Source organism: Mastacembelus armatus, chromosome 7 (genome assembly GCF_900324485.2).
Source record: "Mastacembelus armatus chromosome 7, fMasArm1.2, whole genome shotgun sequence".
In the NCBI taxonomy this organism is placed as follows: Eukaryota; Metazoa; Chordata; class Actinopteri; order Synbranchiformes; family Mastacembelidae; genus Mastacembelus; species Mastacembelus armatus.
The window spans coordinates 24,418,358-24,440,338 of record NC_046639.1 but is presented as its reverse complement, the minus strand read 5'-3'; the positions used below and the strand labels follow the sequence as shown (position 1 = coordinate 24,440,338).

Here is a 21,981-nt window from a genome sequence, read left to right as displayed (position 1 = left end):
TCAGTGCTCCTGTGGCCAGTATACTGTAAAAAAGACAAACATTTGTTTTTGCAGCTCATGTAAATTTATTTGTTATTTTTCATTAAAATATACACTCAAGACAAAGAGTATCTAAATCATTTTAGTTACAGAAAGAGATCATATGTACACAGGTGCATCTGATTGTATAACAGAGGATTAGTCAATCATACATTTATATATATTATGAACAAGAAAATGCCATTTCCTCTCTCATCTCCCATCTCGAAAATCCTCTTTCTCACTTCGGAAGTATGCCAAGAGTCCCAAATGTCCATTCTCTGCACCTTTTTACCCTCATCTGCAAAAGATCATTTACATCTTTACAGTCTTGGGCATGTTTAGGTAAATTTCAGTATTATTAAGGGGACTCAGATGATAATAAATTTTAACATAAGATTTTTTAATGATGCTCCCCAAATCTCTTTGAATTTGTCCCCAACAATGCTTACGAGCTTCTGCCAACAAGGTGAAAGAAAGTGACACGAAGACAAACGGCATATTTTACACTGAACACAGAGCCTTAGGTGAAGCCAATAACATGATCTTTTCCCATAGTGAAAAACATTGATACCAGGGGCAGAGCCATATGCAGAGACAGTTTAGATAATAGAGAATGACACTCCGGCTCCAAGTTTTGCTTCCCAAACTCACATTTCGAAAAAAAAAACAAAAAAAAAAACTCCCAAATATTATGCATCTGATAGCAGATTTACATATCAACATTATGGCTAAGATTAAAATGTGTACTTACTGTGCTCGCAGTACTGGTCTGATAACATTTTGCAGACGAAAAATCCAAAAATCCCGAAGGTAGTGTGGGTAAATTGTAAAATAAGAGTAGCAGACACGTTTCAGGTGTCAGAAAGCCATGACAACACCATTGACACTACTCAGGCCAAATTACTGGCATCAGTAACAGGTACACGTACAAAAATCTAGTGCACGTACTATCATCTTCTACACAGCTACAAACCAATGCAGTGACAGAAGTACCACAGTCTTTTCATTGAATCAAGTACAGTTTTCCATAAGAGCACATGGCTTTAGGTTGGAGCAGTAACAACCAGGCAAGGCTGCAGACATTCAGTGTCTGTTATTATTGAGTAAATTAATAAAAGCTCACTTTGCAATCAATTTAAAGAGATACAAGTTAGTTCACAACTAACTGTGTTAGTGTGTACCGACTCCATTAGGCAATGTTTGCTTTGCTTATCCACATTAGGCAAATTTAATGGAGTGTCATATATCGGTGACCAGAGCCAGAAGCAAACACTAACATGGGATATTTTTTTTTTCTTCCTAGATTCAAATACAAATGTAGTTAATGCAGAATAAATGTAGAATTTTGTTCCAAATGAAGATATTCATCATTTCCCAAGAGCAGAAGCTACAGTTACAGTGAAAAACACATTTCAAGCATTGAATATTAGCAGCTAATTTAGGTCCTTGGCTGGCAAAGTGCTGTCAACCATTCTTCAAGAAGAATGTAATGGATTTATAATGTCTTTTGAAATTGGATGCCTCTCATACATATATAATTTTAAATGATTGAATCGAAACTGAACCAAGATAATTCCATCAATGACACTGAGCAGTTTGTTAGGTACTTACGTGACTGGAAATGAAAAGATTTGCAGTAGATTTCATGAAAAAATATTTTGTTTGGCTTATCGATCTGCCTTGCATTCACTTTTCATGACATCTAAAAGTCAAACTTCAAAAACCTGAAGCTTTCCAAATCTTTAAAGCCACTGTGAAGGCTACATAAGATATTTTTCAAGTTATGCCCTTGACAACATTTTGGATTACACTGACAAAGACGAGAAAATTTTATGGCAGTAAAACGAGATTCTAGCCCAAATGACATGTACGGTGCTAGTTTAAAATTAGAGAAGCCAGATATGATTAAAAATGAGCCAGTTTATTTTGATTACAGAGCAGTTTGAGAGAATCAGAGTGGAGAAACTTGAAAACTACCCTCCAGCAGCATTTGAGTTTGAACTTAAAGCTCCACTGGTGGTATGTGTCAATTCCCAGTGACACAGAGGAGCTGTGTTTTTATTTTTTATTTATGGAAAAGCATGCATGCTGACAAAACTCAACAAATACACATAAAAAAAAAAAACTGACATGATGTGTCACTCCCTTCATTTAGCCTGCAGTAAAAGTGAATCTAATCTTTGTTGCATAAGATTAAAAATAGACTTTCCGTTCCTGTGCAAAAGTCACCATCTTCTCAGCAGTTCATACTGGGCTCTCCATGGGCAGAGAGAGAAACATTGCCCCCATGTGGGGAGGAGAGATTAGTGCAATGTGAACCAAGTGGGCTGGACGGAGAATAACACAGAATTCCTCCTCAGACTTTAAAGTGGGAAGAGAGGACCCCCCAAATCTTCAAGGATCTGCTTTTACGTGTGTCTGTATGTGTTCAGGTCACATGACCAAGTATCTCCAGTAAGGGTTAATTTGAGATTTCTTAAAGGAAGTGAGGTTGCATTAAAAAAAGCTCAGCTCCGAGAGCGACTCAAGCACAATTCATTTGAAATCTTACAGCAGAAACATAGTCACCTTTAAACAATGAAGATGTGGGGGAACTACGAGAGCCAATCTTCCAGCATGCCTAGCAGTTATGTTTCCAGGACTCCAGAGTGCACTTTGCTGCAGTGTGTGTGTGCTACCTGCAGAGTGGTGGAGTTTCTGGCAGACAGTTCAGGATGTGCTTGATGTTGGATCTTTGCAGCTTGGATGTGTTTTTGTACCAGGCAGGTGGGGTTACTTGCAAATTGCCTCCAGAGCGTCCAGCGTGCGTTTAATATCACGAATCTGTGCAGCCAGGGTGTGTATGGGTTGCATGGAACGATCCAACTCTTCACAGCGAGCCATCAGTGTGTACATGCCCTGAGGGTGCACAAATATAAGGCAGGCAATTAAAAAAAAAAAAAATCACAGATCTCTGCCAAATCAGGAATGGATAAATTTATGGAAGCATGACAAGAATCGCAATTTGAGCAAAGTCCTTTCACACCACTAAGCAAAAAAAAAAGCTAATGTTTTCTACTAAATCTCCTATTTGACATGATATCCCACACTTCCTGTAATTACTCCAGAGAACAAGCCTGAACCTACTGTCAAAGAAATGCGTGCACATATACACCCAGACAATGTGTCACCTTTATACTCATGTCCACAGACTCTCCCAGGCTGTCAACTGAGTCTCTGTAGGTTTGGATGTAGCCAACACTCAGAGCTGTCATCTGGATGAACCGAAAGACAGAGACATCAATTATACAGACAGAAACTAAATCTGGGTGAGAGGCACAAAAAAAAAAAAAGGGCAAAAGGAAACTGTGGGTGAAACACACTAAAAGGCAGCTGTGTGCATAGATGCATTCACATCATCCAAAGAGACAAACAAAGAAAATAAGGGCGTATCAGCTGAAGACTCACATTCTGGATGGTTCCATTGAGGCTCCGCATCATCATCTCCACACTCTGTGCTACTTCCTGGGTGTGTTTCTGAAGGTCCAATAGGACAGACGGATCAATGGGCGGGATATCTACTGGTCTGCGTGACAACCCTCTGCTTCGATAAATAGGACCTGAACAATCCGCTGGTGAGGAATAATGATCAAATTAGTTGACTATGATACAATAATAAGGCTACATCTAATATAGATTTTATGTTAGCACAACCTAAATTCAAGTCCAATCAAAAATATTTAATTTATAGCGATTTAGCAAAATAGAAGCAAAATAGCAAATGAACATATTTAAGAAGCTGCAACCCGTTACAGTTTGTGGGCTTGTTCAATTAATGACAAATAAACTGTCAAAATTGCTGGATTCGTTTTCTGTTGATTGACAAATTATTTCAGCATAAAACACAGGCCACACATACAGAAAGAGAGAGAGAAATGCAAACCACCAACAAACAAGTTGTGGGCAGCTACAAACTAAAAGTGAAGAAATTGTGCTGAAAGAGAAACAGAGAAAATGATACCCACATTACACACAAGAGTAAATCAAGAATTAAAATCAGCAAGACAATTAAAACACTGAGTAGTTAAATCTGGCAATACACAGAACACGGGTGGCCTCTGGGCAAAAGAAAGAACTTTCCATCTGCAAAAAAGCCTGCAGTTCGACCTCAACTATAAATTCCTCCAGTCTGAACCAAGTCATTCATCCTAATTGAATCAGCAGGTAGAAAGAATGAGCTGCCACAGAGGCCCTACTCTGCCAACTGTGCTCCTGTGTTTAAACTGAGTGGCCAGTTTAGCCGACGTTATAATCCAGAGGAGTTTTTCCTGGAAAAGACATATGACCGTTAATGGATGAGGCTGAACTTGGTTAACAGGCTGCTCTGTATGAAATAGCTGTATATGTGTGGATCATTTTTAAAAAAAATTATATTTATATCTATATATATCTCTGCTGTATTTTGGTTTCCATGGGCAGTCTGCCTCATTAAAATGCAATTTGAGGCCAATTCAATCTGCCTGGAATAAGGAAGATGGCGAGCACAAGGGCAAAGTATAAGTTTTTATCACATTTTAATTATACTGCTAAATATCAGATATTTTCATATATATTGAAAATATCTGTGGTCATATCATATCTAATATGAAAATGGTGGTTGGGCAAAGCTATGAGTTTCTTGCCTGAAGGAAGGCTTTTCTAACCAATAGTCCATAATTACACATGCCAAATTGCACTGCACTTTTACAGCAGCCTAATTTAATCAAAGTAATTAAGACTATTATTGATTTTTGTAAGTTTTAAATAATTGTATTTGTTAAAACACTACCCCCACCACCATAAAGACAGGGTGACAGCAGTGCATCAGGCTGGATAGCGCGAGTTAAAGAGTTCCTGAGCAGATTATTTTTGCCTTTTTCCCGTTACTGCCATGTCGAATACTCTTATCATGTTTAAACTGTGTTTAAAGCAACATAATCAATGAAGACATACACTACAGAACACAAACATCACATGCCTGACTCAGAAATTTGTCCAAATGGGGCCCATAGCTATCAAACAGGCTGCATTTTGATGTGTTTGTCATATTAGCTGTAGACAGATTACATGATACGACTGGTGACTGTCAGTGTAGTGGTTTTGAAATTATTGTTTGGATTTTTAGCAACACATTATTCCTCCCAATATCTCTTTAACACCTTAGATTTTGGCCATAAAGAATGGCCTGAATTGAACAACTGTAGAATATTTGCTGTTCCATCAACACTCAGACAAATTTAATTACTTTGGAAAGAAGTACATACTGACCAGACGGGATGGTAGATGTAAGCCGCTGTCAGTTAAAACATTAAACAGCAAACGCAGCTATTCATTTGCTTAAGCAAGTGCATTGATTCTCTACTGCTTCTTGTGGTTTGCAAATGACCAAAGCTTTGCATAAATGATGAGTAGTGGCTGACTGGGCCTATTAGCCTGTGCAGGGAAAAACTGGATGTGAATCTGAGAGTCAGACATTCTGCACTTCCCGTAAAAAACTGTCCACCTGCTGAAAAGCCATTTTATACCATACACAACACAACCACCTGTTAACAGTCTGCCAACCAGCCATTACTCGTGCAAACAGAGTTATTAGTCTGTTTGTGCATGGTCTGCATCAGTACATATATATGCACAAAAATAAACACACATGTTTCAAGAGTCCTTTTTCTATTTATATTACATATGAAATATATAGTTATCTAACACAGAGAGCACCACTCTCACACGCTCACTTCCCTAAAGGATCTAAATCATTTTCATACAATGACAGGGGTAAATTTATGTTCACTTTAAAACGCTAAGTGAACCTTACAGTAACTGGGTCATGAATTACAATAAATAAAGGAGTCATTTTCTTTGTAATATCTTGTCAAGCTCACTTCAACCCAGACTCACAGTCACTGCAGTCCAGACTGGGCTTCGAGCTCATCTTGATCTTCTGCTCTAGGTTCTTGGTGATGAAATTAGTCAGGTCTCCATCATGGCTGACCGTCCCCTCTAATTCAAGAGCCGAAGAGATTGTGGCTCGCCGGCCTTCTGACTGGCCACTTCTGCCCCCTCCCCGGGCACCTGTACTGCCTGCAGAGCGCACGCCAACATTAGCTATATAAGGTTTTATACACTTCAGCTGATTGATAACTTATTTAAATATGTAAGCCTTTCTTAATGTTGTTACAATTTCCAACACTTGTATTTTCCCTTATGGCTTTACAATTCAAGCATGCAAGGAGAAGACAAAGTCTGTTGGACAGGCATCTACCTCCACATGCTTGGCTTATTTCATCCAGGCTCTTGCTGTCCTGCATTCCCCGGACGTTGCGAACCCAGACCTGAGCCATGACATGGGGAGGGCAGGGGGCATCGTCTGAGAGAAGAACCGGAGTTGGCGGAATGGAATAGGGGGAGGTGCTAGGACCAGGGGCTGAGGACGAGTAGGTTCGTGAAGACTAAAAAGTAGATAAGAGTGAAACAAAGAATATAGAAGAGGAAGTACAAAAAAAAAAAAAAAAGAGAAGTTACTGCTTTTTGACTTATATATCATTAAGAAATCAACCAGAGTTACACATTTCCCTTGCTGTTTATTACCCCAAACTTCTTTTGATCATCAGCTTCTTGCTCCATCTTCAAATTTAACTATTTGGAAAATTATAATCGACTTGAGACAGAGTCAGTGTGCTGTACTTCATCTGAACCACTGTCTCAATGTCTGTTTAAAGGCAGTTAAATCATGATAGCTCAGCAACATTTTCTTGATGAGCTAGAAAATTAAAATTCAGTTTCACTAGTGATCATGCTCAGACTGTTGATTGTTATTCCCATCATGACCTCTATTCTACTTGGCACATATAATCTCAAATATTAGAAAAAGAATAGCATAGCCCACTCACCTCTGCATCTGTCTTCCCTCCTGAATACTGATTCTTCCACTTGTTTTCATTCTTCTCATCCTCCTCCTCATCCTGTTTCTCTCTCTCTCCATCCTCTGCCTCCTCTTGGCTGTCAGTGCCTCTGTCTACAGTCTCTGCTTCTGTCTGCCGTCTGTCTGTGATGGCTGGGCCTCCTCGCTGAGATGAGTCTTTGGTCTGTGCTGAATCCCCAAGCAGGGCTGCATCACGAGGCTTCACGGGTTTAGATACCTCAGGAATGTCTCTGATTATGGATTCTGATTCTGAGTCTCCTGTGCCTGTGGCAGCAGGCAGGGAGGGGTCTGTCACTTGAGATGTGTGTAATGATAAAGCAGAGGTTCTCTCATTAATGTCCATCTCTGTATCCAAGCGACCTTCGCCCTCATAGCCTCTGCTTTCCCTGTCTACATGGTTCTCTGAGTATCCAAGGGACCCATTCTCTGATGACTCCCCGGGATAAGGTAATCTGCACCCCCCACTTTTCACCGAATCTGTAACATGAGGGCCGTTCTTTGAAGCAACAGGTGTCACAACTCCGTTAGCTGTTTCTGGCACGTCTGTGCCAATCACAGGGGAGAGACTCATCCCTCCACCTGCTGATGAAGAAAGGGAGACTGTTAGAGAAGTGGCCTTGCTTTTTAAATCTATAGTTTAGTTTAAATTGGAGTATCCCACCAAATGCCAAAAGGGTTTTAACATGTGCCACAGCTTACTAGGCCTTTTCAAACACAAGCCAGTACCAGTTTTTCTAATGAAACCAAAACAATGCCTTTTTTCATATCTTAGATTTGGGAATATAAACATGTTTTAACACTTTCTATTTACTCGTTTGCATCAGTGTCAGGTAAAGGGCTCTGCCTGTAGAAACATACTCTATAGTGACAAGGTTTCCTAATTTTTACACGTCAATATTTGACAGTTTTGGTGTATCTGTAAACTCTTGTTTGACCTGAATGCGGTAACACATCGTATCATATCGTAACATATGTCTCATATTGTAAGTAAATACTGACGCAACATTAGGAGACACTAAGCTAACTTTGTGTTAACACTATCTCACATTCTCCCTAAATAAAGCGCTTGTGAAGAGTGAACGTAACCCCCTGGACAGAGACCACACTGTAAAACAATCAAACAACAACATAAGTTATTGTTTGTCGCCGTTTAAATAAGTTTGCTGTCCTTAGCCGCTTGCTAATGTTGTTGAATGGTGTTAGCTAACGGCTAACGTTAGCTGCCCAGGCCGCCAAACCACAATGTTTTCACATCCTGCGCTTTATCGCCTCATAGCTGTTCACGATAAAGACGATTTGGTGTCAAAATGTGTAGTTATCTGCTGCGGTACCACTAAGCTTAATATAATTAATAAAAACACTCACCGGAGCAGTCTCTATCCTGGAAAATAGAAGCAACAACACAGTCCGAACTGAAAATCCTTCCCCCGCAAATCCACAAAGAAGAGTTCCGCCTTAGGATACTTAAATGTTAATTAATCAACGTACATATTTTTTTATGAACTTAGTGATAAATGATAATTTAATATTTTTCTAAGATTATTTAAAATCTGGCTCACAACTCGTTGTTCATTTATATTTTAAATAGGCAAAGATATTTGTAGATGAGCTGCAAGCTGCTGCCTGCTGTTGTATTATGGCAAAAACATCAGCAACATTTAACTCCTTGATGTTTAAGCTGAATGAGTTTGTTTCTTTCCACATTATCACAGTTCGTCTTGCACGTATCTCAGCTCTCCTATAGATGGAGACAAACACCACAGCCCCGTCACTGCAATAGTCACAGAGAACAAGTTTCATTGTGAAGCTTTTGTGGTTTGTGTCTAAGTGAGTTAAGATTCTGCCAACACTGATGTTGGCAGAATGATACTAAACAACCTGCCATCATTTTTGATTTTGGGAATCTTAATATCGTTATTAGTAATAGAACCATATTATTCTTTCATACGATGTCACAGAATCATCTTACATTTCCAGTCCTGTGTATGTGGACAGGAAAGTGAGAGCAAGATTAAAACAGTTATGTCTGTTTGAATTTATTCATTTGAGAAATGTGTTTGAAATGATTTAAATCAGAGGGGGCTTAAATAATAAAACCCTCATTTTAGCCTGTTTACACGTTGGCTGCCAGGCCAGCGTCTGTAGCTTTCTAAATCCATGAATGTGGTCAGAAATGACAAACGCTGCTGTAGAGGAGGAGAGAGGATTCAAAACCACAATGTCCCCACATCTAAAGATCTTGTAAAAATTTCTAATGTAGCCAATCCATCCACACCAGCTGCTCCCTCTCTCTTGCTTTGGATTCAGCAGTTTTATCCCATTTGTTTCCTCTCCCTCTGTGCCAAACATCAAAGCCTGAGACATTTACCTAAAGACAATTAGACTCCAGAAGTCAGCCAATAGTTTCAAGAGTTTTCCAACAGAACACTCAGTAACCACTATGACTTTTATCACATTTTATTTTTGTTTTTGAAGAAATTACTGTCAGAGATAAGCTACTTTAACAGACGAGTTAACTACCACAATAAAGGCCACATTTAGGGAAATGAGGGTTGCAATGTAAATTTAAAGCACGTGCCTTTATACAGATGTGGTTTCTTCATAAGAACAGCTGGAGGCTACATGTTACACAACATGACAGTGAGGCATGATAAATCCTGCACCCATAAATCACAACATATTAATTGCATTTCAGTTCACGGGCAGATCGACCGAGTACCTGAACTGACCCTGCTCCTCCTCATTCCCTTCTTTTCTTTCTCCTCAAATAAGTTCAGACAAAACAAAGCTAATGCTACATTCAGGTCCTCCTCACCAGCCCCAACAAGAAGTTGCCTTCAAACTGCAGACAAATGCAATAACACATTTTCAAGTTCATCCAAAGCTTTGGCTTAATAAACCCACACACGACAGGATAAAGATACCCACTTTATTTGTGTAGCTCAAGCCTTTTATTAGCTTGTGAACAGCAACAATGAATTTAGCAACCAGTGACTCACTGTGACTATGTCGTTAAGAAAAACCTGAAAAAAATATCCTTATCGTCATACGCTGTAACAAATAAAGCTGGGCTGCTAACACTGAAAGCCATGCCTTGCTGTTTTTAATCACGCCTGTCTCCAATGTAACTTGATGAGAATATAACAGACTAAACTAGAATACATCTGATTTGACTAGATTTTAAATTAATATGTTTATTTCTGACCTTCACAATTAATAGTAAACATTTCATTTGAATGAAACTAGTATTTGGCCTTTGAAAGGAAATTGCAGTGACTTTGGCTGCTGACTTAAAGGCTGTTGTGGCTGGCCTAGAAGAAAATTCATCCATCAATCATGCTCGACCCGAGGATTTACTGGGTATATGGCAGAAGAAAGGCCATCTTCATTTAGAGGCATCTGTGAAAATATGTGCACACTCAACAACCCTGAGGTCCCTAAATGTCCCCAGGAATTAGTCTGGGAGTCACAGGAAACTGTCAGAGGTAGTTAGCTGTAAAATTCAATCTTGAGCATGAGCAGACAGTTTTCTTCAGCATGAGAACGTCACTGAAAACGATAGTGCGGTGAAGTACACAAACCTCTTATTACACCTAAAAGGCACTTTTAGAAGCAAAGTGGTGAAAAGTCTGGTTGACCGAGCAGTGGAAAAAAAAGTTAAATGGATAGATGAGTCGCTCTCTGCGGTAAATGCCAAAAGCGTCTCGTCCTGAGTACATGGTTCCTGCACCAAAATGCTGTGTTGTGTTGTGTAGCACATTTCTAACATCACTGTAAGTTTTTAATAAGCCCTTGGGAGGGAACAGACAATGCTATTACATACAAAACCATTTTGACTAACCAGTTTAGTTGAACTGGTAATATCTGATAAATGGTAATGTGGTCATGGTGGTTAAGAGAAACAAAAAATACCTTGTGCTTTTTAAGGATTTGGTGTCACTATTCTCACAACAAACCCATATGAAACCCAAAATGTTTCTGTCTACAAGTGAGTGAGATGTGAAAAGATTATTAGAACAACTTTCCACTGCTCACATGCTAAAAGAAAAATATTGTTTTGTAAACGTTCCCTTCCAGAAGGTATTTCATATACTTCACATGGCGCCAATGGGTAAACTGACACAGTGTGTTTATTGAAATGAGGTCTCGTTTGCAAGGTGGTACCCACTGGATATATTACACAATAATAGTAAAGCCTGTGCAGTTTAATTGTGGTATCAATTCTGTGTTTAGAATAGGGGTTTATAGGAAATACTAGAGAAGGAATGTCTGATTCTTAACTAAATATACTACTACAATAACTAATCTCCTTTTAATGCAGTTTCATGTTCATCGTGAGATCCTGTTTCTCACACGGCAACTGGTAAAACATTTCTTCAGGGATATTCCTGCCCATAAATATGCTAAAAAAGTGTATATCAGTTAAAAAACTAAACATGAAGATACAACTTGGAAAAGCAACATGCCCATATATATAAAAATATAAACTAAGAGCAAGAAACAATGAAGTATTGCTGACCTCTATGTTACTCCAAGGGTTTGGAAAGAGTAAATAAGTAAAGTGAAGGCTGCTGGGCTTGTGGCACGATCGGAACGTATTTTCACCATCAGATTGCTCAGCAGAACATTCCAGCTGTTTAACGTTTAATGAGAGCGTTATGTGGTCACTTTGGTGGAGATATACGGCGGTTTGGTATTGAATGGTATGTTACTGTTTTGGAGTGAGGACAATAACACAGCTGGAGTGGTGCAGCATGACTCCCTGTAATATAACTGTGTTCACTGATTTGAGTCCAAGCCTGTTTGCTTTCTTGTGGACCTTAAAATAAATACTGAAGATGTGAACTGCTCTGCTTCCCTGACAGCCATCTTTTCATAAAGTAAAAAAAAAACAGCCTGGGTTATATTATCTGGGATTACATTGTGTTGATGCCTCTCTCTACCTTTACAAACTACACATTGCTTAGCACTATTCGGCCTATGTAGATGAATTTAAGATCTTGATTAAACTGAACAAGGCGAGAAGAAATGTTGGTTTGTGCATCTGTGGTTGCATTTGAATGGCTGAGAGTTAGAATTAGAGCTAGAATTACTTTCTAGAAGAGACCAGGACCATGACTGAACTAATTAGAGAACACTTACCACTAGTGGGTATGTCATTTTCTGGCTTGTGCACAAAAAAGAGCCTTTGACTTTGTTTTAAAGAAATGGGAGCAAAGGGGTTTTAAAGTTTTATAGGAACTTAAAACTAAACTAAAAAACTACAAATGCATTAATATGGTGTGCATTTGACAGTGTTGCAATACTTCACTAGCTGCATGTGTTTCTCATAGACACAACAAATCACAAAACAAAATCATACTCATTTGAAAGCAGACATTTATACATATTTACAAAAAGGAAAAACAAAGTCGGTGCATATGAGAGGAGATCATTTGACGGCAGTTTCGTTCCGTCTACAAAGAAGTCGTTCTGGAAAATCACAGACATGAGGCTGTTGTAATGAATGAGGAGCAGCTCTGCACCACATATTTGAGGGAAACACTGAGTGTTTAAAATGGTCCACCATGAAAATGTCTCATAGGAGTTCTGCCTCCTACTTGGGTGGTGATCAAATATACACACTCATATATACACACACAGAATCCACAAGCTGGAGTCCATATAAGCATGACTGTTTTCAGATTTTTTTTAGATCGTCGAATCTGATGCATACTTATGGTGAGAGTACAGACAAAATAGAAAATATTATACAGGCATCATACTCCAAATGAAATCAACATTGGTGTCTTCTTACAGGCAAAACGCAGGTTTCAGATCTAAAATAAGAATCAGACTGGGCTTTGTTTGCCTGAGGGTGTGATTTCTAGCTGGCAGAACCTGTCAGAATCTGCAATTCTGCCAACACAACGTCGCCTAAATGTCAGTCAGCAGTATCATATGACTGGGTTTGGGACATATAGGACAGCCAGTGTCTCAGCACTTCTCCTAGTTATTGCAGCTTTCACCACTAGCTTCCATAACATTATGGCTAGAAGTTCAGTATTGGTCTTTCTGAAAAATGTAACTGTCTCTGGAGTGTTTAATGCCTGTTTTACAGGACACTTCAACCAGTTAGCTGCACTGCCCCTCTTTTAAATACTGGTGTCAGGATAAACTAACTAGCTTCTGGCAGTAGCTTAATCCCAGATATACGGGAGTGTGATATTAATTGTCACACTCAGCAAGAAAGCAACAACATAAGTACAGTGTACGTCTGTACTTAGTAGTTTGAGGAACAAGATACAACAACACCAACATAACAATGGTTATGTTATTAGCAATTAACAGCCCCTATGGGACTTACAGACAGTGTTGTTGCTAAATACTCACAGAATCACATTGCTTTATGATAAGGTGTTAAACTTATACTTGCCAGTACATTAATACATATTTACACTAACCTTTAACAACAGCAAAACCATTTAAAATGCAAACTATGAGAAGAGTAATTCACAGGTTTTATCTGCTGTTAACACCATGAAACACACCTGTTGTCTGACATTTACTTGTATTTTCCCTAAATATCACATTTAGCTGCAGTCTGAGAACAAGCCAAATAATGATTTCATTTGGATTATACCGCCAGCTTCACTCACTCACACACCAATTTCATTTTTGAGCTGTGGCGTTATCACAATGTATCTTACACGTTCAGCAGTTACTCGGTCATACACTCCTTCACAAAACTCCTTTTTTTCCTCTTACTCACATTCAGGAGTAGCTCAGCTATGGTTAGATTTTTCATGTGGCTGAAACCAAAAAGCCAAACCCATGTTCATTTTCTGCAGGCTCTCTCTACTCTGAATCATTCTGGTTTATTTTTCTTATGGCATCAGTGTCTCTGATCCATTGCTGGGTTCCCCTTTTGGCAGATTTAGTGGCCTGGTCTCTTAACCACTGTTTAAGCTCCTCTGGTTCTGATCCTGAAACACACAGATGCATACTGTACAAGCACACACACTCACGGAAATAAATACAGACAGAAGAGCAAAGAGACTGGGGTCCTGCATGATCCATTATGGGATATATTTGCGTGGGATTGCGTGCATCATCGCTGTGGGATAAAATTAAATTTATGAAAATATGAGAGGCTGTTGTCATTGGCCTTGCCCATGCATGTAAATGTATCTTTCTCTCATAAACCTCACGAAATGAAGTTAAGTTCTAATTTAGTTACTCTGGTTTTCTCCTCCTCTCACTGCATTCTCTCACATGAGTCTTTAAAAGTCAGTAACATTAGATATTTTCATCAGCTAACAGAGCTGTCACTGTTCAGCATTTGGCTTATATCTATTTTCTGGGACACCACATGCACTATCACACAAAGGGAAAACAAAGCATCAAATCTGACATACACTGTGAATTCCCACAGCCTCGAGCCGAATCAGTTTTTTTACTCTTAAATGCCAGTAGGACAGACAAGATTCTCAAAATAACGACATAAAAAAAAATAATAATAATAATAATAATAATAATACATTTCCACAGGTGGCAGTGGGAAGGTGCATCAACAGAAGCAGATGGTAACAATTGGAAAACTTGCAAAAATAAAAATAAATAAATAAAGGAGAGAAATCTGGAGATTAGTATGTGTGGGCATGAATATCCAGTACATGAATACAAAGATCAACCAACAAACACACTCACATGTTAAATAATCGCCTGGTTTATGATCCGATGGAAACAGCTTGAAGCATTTCCAAACATCTGACCTCACAGGATCCAAGAAGAGCATCTTCAGTTCAGGTTAAACACATAAAGACCTCTAAGAGCAGAACAGAGTGTGATGATTTAACATTTTAACATTAAGAACAAATCACTGCTTTCCAAAGTCCCCATAGTCGCTCAAATCCCACAGGCCAGAGTCCATAGATGCCAGTCCTGTTTGGTACTTTCTCAAGGTCCAACTTCGTATAATAAAGGCGTCTTTATTACACTCTGCTTCATACTATAATTTACAGCCAGATGTTATTACCAGATGGAGAAGCAGGGCCGGCAATATATTACACCATTTTTCTGTTGGTCTAGAATCTACTGTCACCAAAGGCCCAGTTTGGGTCCTGAGGCAAAGTTTGACAAACATGCATGATCTGTACAAAGTCTCTTTGCAGTTCGATTCATAGTCTCTTTGAAACATGCTTTCTTGTCCGCGTCGTATCAAATGTGACATAAAATCTTTTCAGATGCATCTTGATATTTTCCACAGTTCAGTATGCCGAGCCAAAGTTACAGTAAAACGTATTTTTCATTCAGTAGGTACAGAGCCATAAAATATTCAATTTTTACTTGTTAGAAATACGATTTTAATACTATTATTCAAAAATTCCCTCTTCCTTTTACCAAAAACGTCTGATAGCACTGGCAGTGATTATGCCCCTTCCACTGATTAAAAACCATGTACAACAATTTAAAGGATTTCATTTTTGTAAAGGCTTGATTGTGCCTCACCTAATAGCAGCCACGCCATTTGCTCCCCTAAGCTTATGTAGCAAAAATGAAAAGTATTTGAGTTGTTAAGCAGATGTCACTTTTGTCCTCTGTAAAAATAAACAAGTTTCCATATGAGACTCTCGACACAAACAAAACAGCATTGAGATTTTTCTCTATTAGAAGAAACACCACCCACCTCCATTTTGTTGACTTTTACCCCACAGCTATACCAAGCACATATCTACAGCATGGCATAAAAATAGTGTCAGCCATGCCAACCTCACCAAACTACCATTGTGGAACCCAACACTGAGGAAAGCATACTGGAAAAATCTCCTGTTGTGTGTCTGTACAGCTGCAGCACACAGCACTAAAGTCCTGGGAAAGTAGATGTGTAACCTCATCAAAGCCACCGTCCTGCCTTTCAACTCACAGTCAGTCCTCTCGCTGTCAGACCCCACCTATCTGAGCAAAACGCTCACTGTGGGTGCACTGATTGGACGATTTCATCCCAAAACGTCTTGGACTCATTAGGGGAAATACAGAAAACTAATCAGTGCTATTCACACTCTATATAATGACTATCTCAAGGTTGCTGCTGTTTACCCTGATAACTAATAGCTGTAATGTTTTAGCCCATCACTGCAGATTATGTTCCAAAGCACGCCATGTGTTTTAGCGCGATAGGCACGCCATCACAGAAAATAGGTTGATAACCTTTCTTTTTTTTTTTGTTTGCAGCCGTTACAGCAGGGATTTGACAGCTGGCTGCAGAACAAAAACCGGGTCCTTTTTAGTTTATATGTGTGTGCCAGTTTGTCTTGTTATTGTTCTTCTTCAGACACCTTCACTTGTCAGTCAGACGCTTTTGAGCAGTTGTCACTCAATACAGAGTCATTCAAGAACGGAGTGCTCTCAAAATCTGAACGAACCACAAAAGAAAGTTTGAAAAAAAGGTTGTGGCAAAGTGAAATAACTCAGAGAAAAAAGGCAACATATTGTGCACTGTGACAGATTACGTATCTCCAGCAGTTTCTGGATGATAATTTTAATGGAAGGTAGGAACTCAATCTAAAGCATCTGTTCAGTTTAGGAGAATAAGTGTATATGGGATTTGTAATTAATGGCATGTAAAGTATAGCAGTATAGTCCTGTAAGGCATCAATCATTTCAGGAGTTGGAGTTTTGGAGCTGAATATCTACTTTTGGAATGAAACTTTCTTCTCTCCAAATTTAAAACATCTCTTAAATGTCCTCGTCACAATACAGAGTCAGTCAAACTAAGTGATGTGGACATGCTGTTCATCCTTCATTCTGCATGCTATGCAACCTAAAGATTCTGCTGTTGCTTTTTTATTCACAGAGTCGTTCGCCAGGTGAACCAGTCCGCTCACGTCCTCCTGTACATACGTCGGCTGTGTGTAGCTTAGTTTGTCATTATAATGAAAGAATGCTGTTTTTGTTTTTAGATAGGTGCATGCACATGTCATAGTCTCTGTACATACAGTATGTGTGTGTGTGTCTCAGTGTATAAGTTAAGTGTGTGTGTGTGTGTGTACGCGTGTTTGTGTAAATGTGTGTATTTGTGCGTATGTTAATGTAGGTGAGAATCTGCCCTCTTGCTCTGCGGCACATTCAAGCGCTCCTAGGTGCCCTCTGCTGCGGCTTGCTCCTGCTCTTCCTCCCCACTGCTCGTCCTCCCCCTCCTCCTCCTCCTCCTCCTCCTCCTCCTCTCCCTCCCCCATGCTTGTGCCTCTCCCCTCTTCCTTTCTCCTCTTTTGGCTCCAACATCATGGCACCATGGCGATTATGGTTGCGTGGGGGTCGATACCCAATGGCCTTGCAGTGCTGCCCAAGGTTTCCCGGGTGAATCAGCGCCATCACGTCCTCGTACCAGGGCTGGGCTCCTGCGCTTTGATAGGACGAGCCGGACCAGGAAGCAAGGACACGACTGGCTGAGGGGCTCCAGACAGCAAGGCGGACTGTGACGGCGGTCCAGTGGTAGCCGTGTTCCTCCACCTGGCAATGGTAGACACCACCATGAGACAGCTCAGCTCGACGGATCAGAACACCCCGCTCGATCACCACCACTTGGTCACCTGTTACCAGCTGGAAAAGAGAGAGAGTGGGATCAAATGAGTACGACTCTGCAGTTCAGGGAAGTGGCCATGTTTGAAGAAAACGCAAAATACTCATTCTAAAAATGAGAGTATAAATAAAAGTATTATATAAAATGTGTGTCTGTGTGTACCTGGTTTAACTCAGGACTGTTCTCCCCAGCCTGTTTGTACCAGGTAACAGCAGCATGTCTGGATCGAGGCAGACACTCCAGGTAGGTGCTGTTACCCTCGGCAACCATCATCACCCTCTGCTCCGCCTCCACCTGCAACCCGGCTGAAAGGGGTCAAACAAAGATGTGACTGGTTAGGGTTCTTCTTTTTTTTAAAGTGTTTGCAGAGAATTATTTTGTGACTGTAACTCTTCTTTATTTTTTCATTATTTTAATACAATATACACTTTACATCAGTACTTTACTCTTACTCGTTTACTTCATCTGAACTGAGATACTAAGGATGAAATGTGTCTTAAGCATATGATCACATTTGTAATTGCATATTTGTGATTTGGACCTTAAGAAATTGAACTACCTTAAATACTATTGCTTTGAATATCATGCATACAAATGGCTAAAAAATATTTTTGTTGATCAATATTTAAGTGGTATTTTTGGAAATTACTACTCATACGCGAGTATGTACTGTAGCTCCTCACCTCCCTGTCTGACACACTGAGTTAGCGGATCCTCATCCTCCCCTAAGTGACGAGCATTCCTCCTGCAGAGAAGAAGTAATAAAATTAGGCCAGGAATTTCAAAATTCGAGCCACGCAGACAGGCTGCAGTGTTCACTGTTGGAAGTGTTTGACATAAAGAACTACATATATATGAACAAAAGGGCAACTAGCCATGTAAAGGTTGCCCTAAGGGCAGCACTGCAGAAAGGGTCATGGGGTAATCAAAATATAAAGGGTTAATTCAGTTAGGAGAACAAATTTTAATAAATTTCATGCAAATTTAGTTTTTATTATTACATTCTGCATGCAAAGTGGAAATTGGAGTGGATTGTGGATTGACAATGGCGTCATAAGAGTAAAGGTCAGAATCTGACCAAAAGCACAATTCAATGAAAATCTGTCCATTTGTTATGCTTTGTATAAGAACCACGTGCTTATTACGTGGAAGAAATGCTTAAAATTTAAATCAGAAAGAGTGAGCTTAGTTGTAATTCAGGCCATGTCTATTGACAAATGTGGTTTAAATCTGATTCAAGCTCAATACCAAGTGTCTGTCCTCTGCTACACAGACTTGTGACACTTGACATGAAATGATTCAACCTGTAAGAGACATCCAGCATAAGCACATCTAGTTTGTCATCCCTACCTGCGCACAGTGGGCATGTAGGGGCTGCAGGCATGTCCATCCCAGGTGCAGTAGGGATCTCTGGCCAGGCAGCACTCGGCACAGGCCTGACCATACAGCTCACACTGGTACAGGGCCAGTTGGGACACACCTTCTCTGGAGCCCACAAACAACCACTGCTGGAGGAGGAGGAGGGGGAGGAATAAAAGATAGAAATTGAGATAGAGCAGAAAACAATGGCTGGGGGAGTAATACATGAGGCAGAGCCAAGTGAAAAAGAGGTCATTCAGTTTGCTCCCATAAAACAGAGAAACAGTGACAATCAACAGCTAAACTACATCCATCTGCAATCTCAGGCTCACACATTCAACTCACAGTGTAACAATGTCAGGGAGTGTGTGTGTGTGTGATGTGTGATGTGTGTTTGTGTGGCATCTCTTCATTACTGCTCTGACTGAGCTGAGGTAACCATAGCAACTGGTGATGAAGCTGTCCTTGGAGACACGAGGTGGAGATTTGAGTGATAAGTGCAATGCTGTGCATGTGCACGTGCGCGTGTGTGTATATGTATACGTGTGTACGAGAGTTTGGAAGTTTGAAAGTGAGGCACACACTCTCTCATCTGTTACCTTTTTCTTTGAGAGTGTCATGGCTGTCACAGGTGATTTGTGCTGTGAGGAAGAGAGAAAAGAAAACTGAGAAACACAGCGAGTTTCAATGGAGACAAGAAGAAACTGTCACACTCGTGGACAGACAGGCACAAATGTAGACCGAACGTAGAAAGAGAGGGTCAGTAAACACACTGAATTCATTTAGAAGGAAACAATAGAGAAATTGTTTGAAAATCTTTGTGTGTGGCTGCAAACCACAACGATTTTAAACAATTTAAAATAATCTAGAGAACAGGTCTAATAGCGTGGTAATCAGACATCTTTCCATATCACTTGAAAAGGGTTTTTCAAAGCGCATACTTCATCATGCAGTGCAGAAAAACAAAGTCATGGTCTAACTGCACAGCCAAAAAAAAATCTGACCAACATCTGCGTGAACACAGCTTAGTGGAACTCACAACAGGCTGACCTGTGACGTGTCCTTAACATGTCTGTAAATGTATATTTAAGTGGCTGTGCCCACTGCTACAGAAAACAACTTGATATTCATTGATGCCATTTTTCATCCATGTTTGGTTATTGTTGCTGTTTTAAATGAAGACTGGTTGAGAGTCTATGCTGCATTAATATCTTTAATGATGAATAAATAAAATAATGCTAGTTTAAATACAGACAGAGTTTGTTAATTGATGTTTAAAACATACAAAAACAAAAAGGAGAACTAGAATGTAGGCAAAATGCACTAAAAATCTCAGTATCACGACTTGGCATTAATAAGTAGTATTTGTAGTTTGTGGTACAAGATTGTGTTTTTCCACAGTAACTGCTGTACCTGAAAAACCTGTAGCTGCTCCAGAGTGACCTCCTGACTCTGACCATGGTCTCTGGGCAAATGGATGGCCTTCAACACCAGACCAGAGTCTGCAGCAAAAAAAAAAAAAAAAGCACATTAAAAAAAAGTTTAACAGTGAAAAGAACATAGACGTCCTCAACTTTAGGAAACTGAAAGAAAGGTTTGACTGCACATGCTCCACCTGTGCCGATGAACAGGACATCGTAGGTGCTGTCCACAGCCTCCACTCTGTCCACCACCAGTTTGCTGAACTTGTAGTGAACACCCACTCTCACCAGGAGAGGACGCTCTCCCAGTGGCAGCACATTTTCCTAAAACAGTGGTACATTCTAGTCAAAGACTGAAATACAATAAACACGAAATGTTAGATTCATGTTGTTATCGGTCCCTTCAGTGAAAGCCAGTGGCGAATGTCACTAGTGAATCTCACTTGGGAAACACACGACACTGTGAAATAGGCCACAATCTTATTTAACTAGACATGTGCCATTTAATGAAGTGAAATATGAGCTGAACCTCCAACAGAGGGTGAGTTCTGCTGAAGAAGATAACGTCATCAGGATACTCTCTGGTCGAGCTGTAGCTGCCATATGTGCTGCTGGGACACTAAGAAAGGAAGGAAAAAGAGATTTCCGTTACAAAATACCTCTCTTTATTTTGTTAAATGTACTCTGTCAATAGTGAGTGTCCATCCAAATGTAGAGTGATTTGATTAATTTAATCCAAGAACAGCATTCTGTGCTTCATTCCTTTACTTCCATATATCTACAACAGTGACCTAACCAAGTTTGTGAAGGTATTCACTAAATTAGAAAACAAAAACACTGGCTGATAGAGAGACATACTGAACATCGACTTACAGTGCCTGGTCGAGGGTAGGGCACCTTGCCTGTAAACTCCGCCCACTTATACTGAGGACCCTCCTTATGCAGGAAATTTCCTTTGAAAGCGCGAACGACATCCTCCATTCGGTAAACGCACACTGCCGAACCATTTAAAATATCACTGAGGACAAACAAGACAGAAGGAGGGAGAGCGGTCATTCACCATGATCAGACTCCAGTGGTCTGTCCAACAAACTGAGAATGTCCTCATCTGATCAGCTGCATTGCTTTTACTAGTAAGTTAAAGTTAAGTGATCGACTGCATGTAGAGTTGTGAGTCACTGCTCCAACCCAAAGTCCCCACCACAACACTGTAGTCGCGACCATGGTTAGGATTTCTGGCAAAGTGTATCCGAGCCAGAGATTGGTGCAGTGTTTGGTGGGCAGAGAGGCTAAAAACAGACATACAGGCGAATCAGAGAGGTTTATTCCAGTTCATATGGCTGACACATACTGTATGTTTAGTCTAAACTTCCACCGGAGGAAAGTTTTCTTTTTCCTCTTCACAGAAAGGTCAGAGGTCTCACTGAGAAGTAAAGATGCTGCACGTAATTTGGAACCCAGTAAAGAAAACCAACTTTCATGCCAGCCTCCAAGTTTCAACTCAAGGTCAGAAATATTGGCATCCTGTCGACAGATCATTGGCAACCTTTTCTCCAAACCAACAGTAGTTACATCCAAATAAAATCCAACATTAACACAAATACAGTCAATTTGGCTATTTTAAGAGGAGCTATGGACTACACAGGTTTCTTTGTGTGGTCTTGGTATTGGAACATTTCAAT

At 39.9% G+C, this 21,981-nt stretch overlaps 2 protein-coding genes across 4 annotated transcripts in view; both read right to left on the bottom strand.

Annotated features, from left to right (window-relative positions):
• Nucleotides 1-1,317: 1,317 nt before the first annotated feature.
• On the bottom strand, nt 1,318-8,377 carry borcs6 (BLOC-1 related complex subunit 6). Of its 3 annotated transcripts, none has more exons than XM_026333173.1 (7): nt 8,324-8,377; nt 6,927-7,540; nt 6,299-6,485; nt 5,935-6,117; nt 3,469-3,632; nt 3,192-3,275; nt 1,318-2,919 (listed from the first exon to the last, which is right to left on the bottom strand). In XM_026333173.1, the coding sequence occupies exons 2-7, from the start codon at nt 7,527-7,529 to the stop codon at nt 2,794-2,796; spliced, it is 1,347 nt and encodes a 448-aa protein (XP_026188958.1). In that variant the 5' UTR covers nt 7,530-7,540; nt 8,324-8,377; the 3' UTR covers nt 1,318-2,793. The 3 variants fall into 3 exon arrangements, with proteins under 3 accessions (XP_026188958.1, XP_026188959.1, XP_026188960.1); XM_026333174.1 differs by having other exon boundaries at nt 6,927-7,537; nt 8,324-8,375; XM_026333175.1 differs by lacking the exon at nt 5,935-6,117.
• Nucleotides 8,378-12,319: 3,942 nt separating this feature from the next.
• Nucleotides 12,320-21,981, bottom strand: part of sema3h (sema domain, immunoglobulin domain (Ig), short basic domain, secreted, (semaphorin) 3H) — a 47,711-nt gene continuing 38,049 nt past the window's right edge. Inside the window, exons 10-18 of the mRNA XM_026333349.1 lie at nt 21,173-21,317; nt 20,829-20,918; nt 20,494-20,623; nt 20,292-20,380; nt 19,478-19,519; nt 18,870-19,027; nt 18,203-18,264; nt 17,682-17,824; nt 12,320-17,539 (exon numbers count right to left, since the gene is read on the bottom strand). Coding sequence (XP_026189134.1) covers nt 17,066-17,539; nt 17,682-17,824; nt 18,203-18,264; nt 18,870-19,027; nt 19,478-19,519; nt 20,292-20,380; nt 20,494-20,623; nt 20,829-20,918; nt 21,173-21,317 — 1,333 coding nt within the window. The 3' untranslated portion in view covers nt 12,320-17,065. The remainder of the gene's footprint in view (nt 17,540-17,681; nt 17,825-18,202; nt 18,265-18,869; nt 19,028-19,477; nt 19,520-20,291; nt 20,381-20,493; nt 20,624-20,828; nt 20,919-21,172; nt 21,318-21,981) is intronic.

Coding starts and splice junctions, on each gene's coding strand:
- borcs6 (XM_026333173.1), bottom strand. CDS start 7,529: ATGAGTCTCTCCCCTGTGATTGGCACAGACGTGCCAGAAACAGCTAAC. Junction 6,486..6,926: donor GAGGGAAGACAGATGCAGAG/GTGAGTGGGCTA, acceptor TCTACTTTTTAG/TCTTCACGAACCTACTCGTC. Junction 3,633..5,934: donor CAGTCTGGACTGCAGTGACT/GTGAGTCTGGGT, acceptor ATTCCTCACCAG/CGGATTGTTCAGGTCCTATT.